At 36.5% G+C, this 12,439-nt stretch overlaps 1 protein-coding gene across 4 annotated transcripts in view; it reads left to right on the top strand.

Annotated features, from left to right (window-relative positions):
* LOC106871370 (uncharacterized) overlaps window positions 1-12,439 on the top strand; it is a 121,934-nt gene that overhangs the window by 11,288 nt on the left and 98,207 nt on the right. For 2 of the 4 annotated variants that reach the window (XM_052976725.2, XM_052976728.2), the window contains exon 3: window positions 8,576-8,704. In XM_052976725.2, coding sequence (XP_052832685.2) covers window positions 8,576-8,704 — 129 coding nt within the window. Of the gene's footprint in view, window positions 1-1,943; window positions 2,007-7,937; window positions 8,220-8,575; window positions 8,705-12,439 lie in introns of those variants that run through there. The other 2 variants (XM_052976727.2, XM_089341385.1) reach the window with 2 other exon arrangements.

A 12,439-nucleotide genomic window follows, 5' to 3' on the forward strand; every position in this document is an offset into this window, starting at 1 on the left:
GAGCAGACAGAACAATTATTGTTGATAAAAATACTTTGCAACATTCATATATATACATATATACGATGGGCTTCTTTCAGTTTCTGTCTACCAAATCCACTCACAAGGCTGTGGTTGGCCCGAGGCTATAGTAGAAGACACTGAACCCGGAACGATGTGGTTGGTAAGCAAACTACTTACCACACAGCTACTCCTGTATGTAATATGTGTGTATGTATACATATGTATGTCTATGTGTGTGTGTGTGTATGTACGTATGTATGTATGTATGTATGTATATATGTATATATGTATGTATGTATATATGTATGTATGTATGTATGTATGTATGTATGTATGTTTGTATATCAGCAGATGCTCCTATAAATGTTTTCCTGGTGAATTGTAACTTCAGATATTTCAGTTTAAATAACTTGGCAACCAGCAGTACGAACCAATCAATCAAAGCCATTTCAACATGTGGAATATGTCTGCTGTACTGCAGCTAATCTATTAAATCATTACTTGGCAATCAAAATTTTAAAGATCAATATAAGATATGTTATTGAATTGAAATTTCAAAATTGTACAGTTTTATTTTATTGATTAAGCTTCAATCAAGATGAAAGACATGACAGTATATAACACGATACGAAATATGGTGATTTTTCATCAATAATTGAGACTTTCCTTAGTGATTGCCAGAAGACATATATATAGGTGTGAAGGCCATTAGGTAGGTAAGGTGGCTGGTTGGCAATCTGGTTCCATGTTTTGGTTCACTTGGCAATTACATGGAATGGATCAGTGTTATATTTCTTCTTATTTCACAATAATTTTAAAAGCTGCCTCTTGATTAGTTTTTCAAATTGATGACAGAAGCTATAGTGAATAAAACTTTACATTTACAATCTCCTCCTCCTCCTCCTACCCCCTCTTTCTCAGCTAAATATTACATAACATTAAAAAAATCAATCAGGTTTTACCATCTTACAAATTCTGTTTTTAGATGATTGTGTTAATTTTTTTTTTACTTTGGTTTAATTCAAATGACATTAGTAAATATGAAACATTTAATTTCCCCCTTGATAATTACAAGGAGATAATTAGAATTATCAATGAAACAAACTGATGAGACTGAGCTTATCTTACATTTAAATGAAATCATTTACAGACAAATAAATCGGCAGATATCTGATCATGTTTATGGCAGTAGTTTTGGTCCTTTTGTTACATTCTTTTCAACCCCAGTTATTAACAGAGAGAGAGAACAGTACTTAAGTAAGAATAGAAGGTCATCATGGAATATTTTCAAATTGCAAAAGGGACAGAGGATGAAAGAAGGGTGGGCTGGGTGAGGTTGCAAGAATCTGTGGTGAGAGTGAGAGATGGCTAGAGACGAGGGAGGGAGAGTTAGATATAGTGAATGGTGACAAAGTGTGGAGGAGTGGTCTATGGTAAATGTGAGTTGGGGGGGGGAGATGATGATAATAGTTATGTATGGACCTTTTGAGTGATGTGGGTGACTGAAGAAAATTTTTAACTGGGCCCCACCTGCAAAGTCATGTGTTGTTTATCTTGATATGAGATCACCATGTTACACATGTATGGTTGTGATGCATGTGCCTGGTGTACCCTTATCAGCCGGGTAGTCATGATGGGTATACTGGGCTTCATATATTTTACCCCAGTGTCACTTTGAGGCATGGACTGCTCTCTCACTCAAGAAGAAGAAGAGTAGTAGTAGTAGTAGTAGTAGTAGTAGTAGTAGTAGTGAATAAAGGAAGGATGAGAAAAATGGAGATGATGGATGTGTATGGGTGAGTGGAGAGTAAGAGACATACAGTGATGGACAGAGACATGGGTGAATCAATAGGAAGTAGTTCAGAGGAGAGGGAGAGATGACTGGTAGCACAGATAAAGATGATGAAATATGCAATTCTTCTCTCATTTAATTATAGCAGCAAAATACTACAAGCGATAGTAGCATGTCCATGTCTCCCTCTTTACAGAATCACTAAATGCAGGTATGTGATAACCCACTTGTTCACACTTCGCAACCACATCCTGATTCTCTCTGCTGTTTTGCAATGTAGAATATATCATGTCTCTAGTTCCTATGTTGTAGAACATTGGCAAACCTCATACTTTCTGGTTCCTCCCTGGCTTAATAAACCTGTCACCTAGCTTCTCTTCTCACTATCCATTTTAATTTTCTGCTGGCTCCATTCTTCCAATCTTTCCAAATTTTCTAAAACTCATTGAAATGTGCCTCTCCAGTCAACAATAAATCTTTCATTTTCAAATATACATATATTTAAATAACACCACAGTAACACAACTTATTCGAAATGCTGAACATATGAGTCAAGTCCATTTTATTCTTTCTTCATATAATTATTAGCTGTTTATATATTTATATGTATGTATTCCCTGATACAATAGACATTATATTTTCGCTTAGAAGCCTCATCACCTATGATCATTCAGTCCTTTAGGTCTCAAACACAAAATTCACTCATCAAGATCAGCTTAAATTGAGCAGCGATCAATACTGTTGAATACTCCAGTCTTTAATTTCATGGTAGATCAATGAAGCCAACAAAAGAGGCATCAATATCCTTTGTTGTACCCTGTATGCTGTAAGTTATTGATATACCTAATTAAAAATTATCCACGTCCATTAGTTTGATTTTAGTTATTTTGGTATTATGATTTTTGCTATGTATTAATTCCCAACCATTCCCTATTGGTGAATAAACAAACTAGATTTATATTTCTGCTAGAATGTTCTGTATGTATCAATTTATTGTCCTTCATCACCACTAGATTGGACTATAGAAACTATTTTGTATGAATATTTAGTTTCTTCATTCAAAACATGAATGCATATCTATGTACATGCATATGTAAGTGTGTGTGTGTGTGTGTGTGTACAGGGTGTGGTGAATAAACTGTTGTCTAAATTATGCAAAAATGAAAATAACACTGACATCTCATTTTAACAGATATATTTACCAAAATTACATGAAAATATCGTGAAATACCAAAGAGTAAATTTAATCAATAAAATCGCCATTGGCTTCGACCATGGCCTCCAGAGGACTTCAGAATCTCCTGTAACTCTTCTGGGTGGTCTCCTTGTTTAAGTTAGTGAATGCTGCCATAATCCTTGCCTTCAGTTCATCTTTGGTGTTACAAAGAGTTTTGTTGGTCTCTTGCTCAACTGCGCCCCACACATTATAATCAAGGGGGTTGCAGTCTGGGGAGTTAGGTGGTCAGATATTAGGGGTGATGTGGTCACAGAAATTGTCTGACAGCCACAACTGGGTTCTCCTGCTTTAGTGGCATGGTGTAGAGTCCTGTTGCCAGACATAGGTTCTTCCAGCAGTCACCCTCTTGACTCAGGGCAGCATTACCTCCTCTGAGTCTGAGGCCATGTGAAAAAATGAATGTAGCCATAACGTCACCATCACAAGTGATCACTTGAAACACCATGATGTTGACTGGATGTTTGTTTTGTATCACTCTCAGTTCATGTCCTCAGATTGACATCCAAACACTCCGAAATGTTCGTACTGGAGCATCTGGCATGAATGCCAAGCAGTACAGCATGTAATTTCCAAATTTCTGGCAGAGTGAATTGTGTCATGGTGCTGTTTTTGTCACAGACAGTGCCCAACTGATCCTACTATACTGTGTAGTCAACAAAATCAAAAACAAACAATGTGCTTGTGTGAAATTAAAAATATAAATGGCAACAATTTACCCATCGCACCCTGTATGTATACACACACACACACACACACACACACACACACACACACATTCATTCTTGTATTCATTCATTCATTCATTCATTCATTCTAAACCATGTGAACAGAAAAACCACATCATTGACTCCCAGACATGTATCAGCCTCTGGCACATAGATGTACTGTTTCATTTCCTTGCCTGCCCTTTTTTTGCTGCCACTACAATTGTTTCTATTTCTGAGATCTGGACTAGTGTGTGCCATGCTTCTTTCACTCAACCACTTCTGACTCATTTGTTTCTCCTCTTCTCATCACCCATCACAAACAAAAAGAAAAGAAATATGGCAACATGGGAAAATAGATGCTAAAACAGATTATTCTTATATTATAGTAATGTAAAGCCAGCAAGCTGGCAGAATCATTGCCATGCCAAGCAAAATGCTTAGAGATATTTGGTCCGTCTTCAGGTTTTGAGTTCAAATTCTGCTGAGGCGAACTTTGTCTTTCGTCCTTTTGGGGTCGATAAAATAAGTACTAGTTGATCACTGGGGTCGATGTAATCAACTTGCACCCCTCTCCCAAAATTGCTGGCCTTGTGCCAAAATCTGAAACCATATTATAGTTATATATGCAAATCCAAGAACGTTGCTTTTGAATTCATACATCAATGAATGTTTTATCTTCTGAAAGAAGTTAACGAAAGAAAGGAAAGAGAAAAAGAAAGAGAATGAATGAGTGAGGGTATGATATGTATACATACATAACCTCATGTATAGATGTACGTACACACACGTCATACAAATTCCCTGCATATTTCCGTACAGTGAAATGTTAAATTGTTAATACACATTTTATTTTTATAGAAGTTTTTGTTATTTTATTTTTGTCACTTTTGTTTTTGTTTTTTTTAGTATTATTTGACATTCCAAACGTATATAATTTGGCTTTTGCCTGGTATTCTACAGTTGAATTCTTGCAGTTTGTTTTTTGATTTATAGACCTGTTTTTTTTTTTTGTGCCAAAACATAAACTACATTTTTTTTAATGTCCTTTTTGTAAATATTCTCATTACATGAATTGAAATAGTTTTAGAAATTGAACCATTGGCATAAATTGTTTGACTAGATATTTGGCACTGTACTGATCTGCATGTAATTCTTCAAGCAGTTTCTTGATAGTCTATTTGATTCCCGAAACACAGCACACCTACATTTTTCTCCCTATTCTGAAATCAGTTACGGATGGAATTGACTTTTCTTTTAACCTACTTCAGAAAAAGCTAATAAAATATATCCTAGTTGTTGGCTGAGGTCCTAGAAATGGTCAGCTCACTTTTTTTTATTTTGGCCAATGGCTAAGGCAAAAGATGCTGTTTGGTGGTCATGTTTCAAAAGATTAGGGCAGAATTTTAGCTCAATGTTCAATCCTCATCAACTTCTTCAAGTTCAACTTGCAGCAGAAAGTGGAAACTGAAAGAGGAAGGTGCCATTTGTTCTTTATCAAATTTTATCAAATGTTGGTACAAGTGGTGCCTATAAGTGGGCTGTTATTTGAATTCTGCTGGAAGAACAAGAGAAGCTGTGTACCCCGTAGTCCCGAATGAAAGATGAAAACTACAAAGATGTACGTGATATGCAAGATAAATGATGTGAAATAACTTTAGTGGTGAGAGCAGTCCAGAGAGCAGTGGAGGCAGCCAATCTCAGTGAGTGGTTGTGCTTGTTGTTAATGTTGGCAACTGGTAGTGTTCAGTGTTTATATCAGCCACTAGTAGTGTTCATTGCTAATTGCCAATAACCAGGAATATAATGCTAATATTAGTAACAAATAGTGTGCACTGCTAATGTCAACAACCAGTAGTGTTTATTGCTAATTGCCAGTGACTAGGAGTGTGTTGCTAATATTAGTAACTAGTAGTGTATGTTGATAATGTCAGTACCTGATAGGAGCTACTAGTGTATGGGGTGGTAATACCAGCAACTAGTACTGTGCACGTATGTGTGATCATGTGTGTTTTGTCGATGTCAGCAATTGCTAATGTTAGTAACTAGTAATATTTTGTTGCTAATGCCAGCAACTGGTAGTCTTCGTTATCACCTGTTGGCATAATATCCCTAATACTTTTATATTATACATTTCCAATGAATCTAAAGCACCTTAACAAATAAATCCTATAGAAATAGTCATCTCTCGATTGAGGGTAGTGGGGTGGGTTGAGGATTAAAATCTAAGTCCATTGCCAACCACCCTGCGGTTAAACTACATCCATTTGGTAATTTTTTTTTTTTCCAGTCATCTGATTCTAGTTATTGCCTGTCAGACTGTATCGTAACAAATGCACTATTTCTTTAGTATGGTATTTGACATTTCAAGTAAATTAGAACAGTAATAATGTGGGCTTCTTGCTTTGAGGAGATTTGTTCATGTGACATGTTTGTTAGCCTCAAACATTTAGAAAATTTTTGTTCTTAAACCATTAAGCCCAATGAAGTATTTCTGATGAGCTACCAATGATAGGAGCTTACAACTTATATATTAGTTTGACAGTCATGGTATCTTGTATGCAAGTAACATGTCACAATAAGATTTGTTGTTTTCTTTTTAATGCTAAACACGCTGTTTTCTCTTTAGTATTGACTTATAGTGAATGGCAAAATACTATGTAGTTGGTTACCTTAGATTTCCAGTATAATGTGAAAATATTTTCACCTGAAAAATTTATTGTGATTCAGCTAATAAAATGAGATAAAAAGCCATGACTATAATATTTCAGTAAGAGAGAGAGAGAGAGAGAGAGAGAGAGAGAGAGAGAGAGAGAGAGAGAGAGTAGAATAGAATACTGGACAGTACAACTGAATGTTCACTTCATTATAACTAAATCAGTGATATCTATATCCGTCTCTCTCTCTCTCTCTCTCTCTCTCCATATATATATCTATCTATCTATATATATATATATTATATAGGTTAAATAAAATTAGACAACAAAGCCAAGGCAGTGTGAAATTTCTAGCACTTACATAGCCTTACCTGCCTTTTAGATGGCTCCAGACTGATCTGGTAAGGTTTCTACAGCTGGATGCCCTTCCTGATGCCAACCACTCCGAGAGTGTAGTGGGTGCTTTTTATGTGCCACTGGCACAGGAGCCAGTCGAGGGGCACTGGCATCAACCACGTTCGGAGGGTGCTTTTTATGTGCCCTCAGCACAGGAGCCAGTTGGGGGTACTGGCATCAACCATGTTCAGATGGTGCTTTTTATGTACCACGGCACAAGGTGCCAGTCAGGCGGCACAGACATCGGCCTCAACTACGATTTTGATTTTGATTTTACTTGACTCAATAGGTCTTCTCAAGCGCAGCGTATCACCCGACAATTCAAGGGTACTTTTAAATGGGCTGGTTATGCAACACTGGTATCAGTTATGGCTATGATCTCACTTTACTTGCCAGGTCTTCTCAATCACAGCATATCTCCAAAGGTCTCAATCTACACACACACACACACACACATACACATAATGTCAGAAACAATTCTTATTGTTATTTCTATCTAAGGCACAAGACCTGAAATTGGAGAAAAAGCGGGTAATTAATATATCAGATCAACTCCAGTATGTGATGTAACTGATATTTTCTTTTACTGACAGTGTAAGGATAACAGGTATGTTGGTTTGGTTTGTCCAGAGTGTCTAATGAAATACTTATCTTGGGATAATCCTTTATCCGTCAAAGACTACTGTATAATCTGTTTGGATCAATAAATGTTTTCCCATGGATTTATTTATAATCAATTACCATGCAACCTACTTTTAAGGCTGAATACAATTCTATCAAGTGGTTATTACCTTTGTTGATGACACCAAAACTTGGCTGTAAACTGCCAATTAGGCTCAAGAATATATATATATATATATATATATATATATATATATATATACACACACACAAAGAAAGCATTCATGTAATTGTGGTAATGTATGCAACACAGATGGCAGACATGCTTTTCAAGTAGAGTGAACAATAGGAGAATTATTCAATCCAACATTGTCAACAATCTTCCGCGTAAGTGCCCTTTATCAGCAGGGTTGGCAAACATCATTGAACTGTTAAATTCGTTTAATGCAAACCTATTTCACCTGAATGATAAAAGCATTAATGCCTCCACAAAATGCAAAACACCCATGATGCTTGTTACTCACCCTCTCTTACTGGTGATATGCTCCCAGTGCTATACAGGGGTAGATTTCACACCTGCTTCACATCAAGAAAGCAGAGTCATGTCATAAGCCCCTATGAATCTCTGATGAGAGGTCAGTGCCTTTTTAGGAAGGGCTTAGATGAAACATTGAAATATTCCTACTTACAAATACGATCATTGCCTGATATATTATAAAAATATACTAAACAAAGCAATAACTTATATGTAATTATAGACAGGTACTGGCAACGAATTTCATTAACAGACACACCCACAGCAAAAAAAGGTGGGTTTGATTATTTCTAATGTTTAAATACAATCATGCAAAATGTGGTTATTAAGAAAATATATAATAATAATAATAACATACTTTATTAACTAATATATGAGTGCCTGTGTTTTCTGACTCATGGATTTCTTAGTCCTGGTGGCATGACAAAAAAATGCAACCAATACACTCTAAAGTGGATGGTTTATTTTAAAAGCACTGTTTCATGGCTTTTTTCTTTCTTTCTTTCTTTTTTGTCTTTTCATAACTGTTCTACTAATTACAAACCTATGTAGTACTTCATTCCTGCCCAGTGTTTAATTCTGGGTGTTCTGTTCTGTTGCAACAACAGCTTAACCTTTTTGTATTTTTAGGCCCAACTTTAGTGAATGAAACTGACTGTTTGGGCAGGACTCCATTGATGTATGCTATTCATTATAATCAGCTGGAAGCTTTGAAATGCCTTCTAGATAAAAATGCTGATGTCAATATATCAGCTCATGGTAAGTCAATTATTATTATCATTTCTTTTTTTTTTATTGACCATAGGTCATCAGGTACATCACAGAACCCGAATGTGTATGCATCCTTAAGCTCATGTTTACACACATTCACTAAGTACTATGGATGACTAATATCAAAGAATATTTTTTTTTACTTTCCTTTTTCCTTAATCAATGGTAATTTAGTCAATGAGCTTCTTTTATATTGACTGTTTCATTATTTTATCATTGGTTGCTCAGTGCAGACTTTGGGGCTGGAAAAATTCAATTGTTGACCTAGTAGGAAAAAAAAAGAAGAAAATGCCAACATTTTTTTGATGCTTAAATGCTTATTTTACGACTACATGTAAGTTTATATGAGATTGTTTTAAACACTGTCTTGCTATTGTCAAGATAAGGAGTGAAACATAAATAATAAAGGATACTTTTTATAATAGCAATGATTTTGAGGGAACAAGGTATTTTATGTCAATTGTATTTGTGTGCCATAAGGAATTCCTTATGTATGTAATGTATACAACAAAGTAATTCATTGCCTTTGGCTCCAAGTCTTATCCACTGAAGTCACAAGCAACGACATCTTATTTTATTATTTATTTCAGTCAAGTGCAGCAATTGTCATAGCTATTCCAGGCAGGTAAAGTCAATAAAATCAATTCTACAAATCCAATGTTTGTAGGGTAAACATCCGCAGGAAAAGAGTTTTTGAGAATTGCAATTTTGGAGTTGCAATTATACTTCAACAGACTTTATGTTCCCTTTTTAACCTTTTCATACCAACATGTCTGAAGTTGTCCCTCTCATAGCTCTATTTTCTGACATACAAATCAACACAGTAAATAGTGTAAACATGTGAATCCAGTCAAACATCATCACTATCTTTCTAAATCCTGTTGCATTTCACATGAAATTTTTGGTCTACTAAAGCTGTTTTGATGTGTAAATCAACCTTCCTTTTTGGGCTATAAATTTTGGTCTGAAAAATTCAACTTGTATGCTGAAAAATACTTAAAACTTTTGATTTTAAAGCATTCGTCTTTTAATCAAATTCTTCCAATCTTTCAATATAACCTGAGAGCATAAAGGCATAAACGCTTTTTATGATTTCGGTTTTTGTTTGGTAAGATTCTTGACGTGAACTTGTGTGTTGAAACATAATCTGTTGTGTCTCAGGAGAGTCATTACGCCAATAATAAACACATGCACTGGTTCTTTTTCACTTCTTGTTTTTTATTGCTCAGTTGATTAAACCATTTAACCAATAAACTAATCAACTGTTTGATTAATCAATCAATCAACCAACAAACCAACCAACCAACCAATCAATCATTCAGGTTTGTCAAAGTCCTTTCATCACCATTCACCATCTCATCAATCAAATGCCCTTTTTACTCCCCTTTGCCCCAAAACACCAGTTTAGTGAAAAAAATTACTTACACTGAATCCCCACAAATTCTTGGTTATTTTCAAAATTAATTCAAGCCTAGACGCTCAGTTGTGGTTCATTAGAAATGCATTTTAGTATAGAATGGTTAGAAAAGGGTGAAAACTATTGACTATAAACAAACTCACCCTTCCCCGTTTTTCTTTTCACTTTTAAACTTCTCTATCTCCTGAAACCTAGTTTTCAGCTGTTTACATTTCCTCCCAAAACATTCCTTTGAGCTCAGGATTAATGTCACCCACCACCACCACCATCATTATAGTCATTGCCATCACCACCACCACCAACCACCACCAACAACAACACTACCACTGCCAACCACCACCACCACTTCCATACCACCACCACCATCGCCACCACCACTCTTTCAAGTTCCACTCACATGTACTGCCAGCTGTGTCTGAGTGGTACAATGTTGCCACCAGTCTATGAAACCACAATAGTTTTCTCTCTCTCTCTCTCTCTCTCTCTCTCTCTCTCTCTCTCTCTCTTCCTCTCTCTTTGTCTATTTCACTCTTCTTAAACAAAAGCTTCAACTTTTCCCTCTTTGCTTTCATGCCATTACCATCACCAGCCAGCTAAGCAGCCAGTCTGCTAGCCAAGGAAACTAAGCTGTTATGAAATACCTACTACTACTGCAACCCATTTTACCTATCCACAAGACTACAAGGGGGTAGGGAAGCTTTTTGCTACTTGGGGGCAAATTGCAAATGCATAAAAACATGTAAAGGTGTGTCTCTGTTTTGAAAACAATGGGTCTTTAATTCTATAAATTCTAATTAGCATGTTAAATTAAATTCCCAGTTTGGTCTTGAGGCTAAAATCTTTTTCTCATGGATTTTTAGACTTCATCAGTGAATAGTTTCAAATTTGAAGGTGGAGGAAATTTTTCTATCCCTTAACTCTATGTGGTTACACAAACTGCTAGAAATAACAGCCAAGTCTCTCTGGCTCTAATCATACCCAACCCAGTGCCATCTTATAATATTAGGACACACTAAGCAGTTGCCCGGTGGGGGTTTTATGGGTCTAGGGACCCAATTCTATTTTATATATGCTGTAGTTTACTGTCAAATATCAGAGGACCCAGTGCATTGATTTACCAAGGGACAATCCTGACCTTATCATCTTAAAAAGTGACAGATATCCCTGAAAAGATAGGGGATGAGAATCATGGATTGAACGGGGGGGGGGGGTTCCCTGACACTAAACAACAGTTACAACCTCTCCTAATCTAATCTATGCATTAATCATCATCATACATTGCTATTTAGTTCTTCCTACTACACCAATTACCTATGGGGCGAATGAGGGAGACTTGTTGAAAATAGCAGCCAAATCTTCCTCAAATCATACTCCTACAGTATTCTAAAAAAAAAAAATAAATAAAGACATCTGGGAAAACATAGTCATTGATACACCAAGTGAAACAGAGGGAGAATGGTTCTGGTTGGAATAGTTTTGATTATAGGCCTGCTACTACTTATTCAGACGTCACCATGAGCTGAGCAACCACAACACCAACAACCACAACTACTTATTTATCTCCCCACATAGCTCTTTCCCCAGTTCTCATAATGTGGAGGTGGGAGGCTGCTTGTAAGGATGTCTAATCACCTATCTACACCTTCCATGTGTCCCCCATCCCCACTTATCCTATCAACTACTAACATAATTGTTTACATACCTACCTATTTGCCTACAGAGCAATTTAAACCCTAGACCCACTGACCCAACTGTACTTGTGCTATGTCTACCAACCCTGTCTGCATGTCTGCCTGCCTGCCTGCCTGTCCATTTGTCCAGCTGTATGTGTGCCTATACCTACCTACCTACCTACCTGCTCACCCATCTACCTTCTTACTTAGCCACCCAGTAAACACTCAGGTACCCCTGCCCTACCCTGAAGATGCAGCTGAGCATACCAGAGCAGAGAATCACAAAGCATGTTTGTTACCGTGAAGCTGCACAAAACACTGACAATAGCAAAACATGCTCATACACATATGTACATACACATACACACATGCATGCACATACACATATGTGCACATGCGCGCGCACACACACACACACACACACACACACACACACATGTAACATTAGAATGGGAATTGTTGTACTTTTATAGGTCACTACCAGTGAGCCAGAGATCCTGTATATGGTCGCTTGACATGCTAGAAACAGCAACCAAATCTCACTCAAATCATACTCAACTGTCAACATCATCATCATCATATATTGTCTGTTTTCCATGCTGTCATGGGTTGAACAGTGTAATAAAAAAGTGT

Source organism: Octopus bimaculoides, chromosome 24, assembly GCF_046866305.1.
Source record: "Octopus bimaculoides isolate indiv1 chromosome 24, ASM4686630v1, whole genome shotgun sequence".
NCBI lineage: Eukaryota > Metazoa > Mollusca > Cephalopoda > Octopoda > Octopodidae > Octopus > Octopus bimaculoides.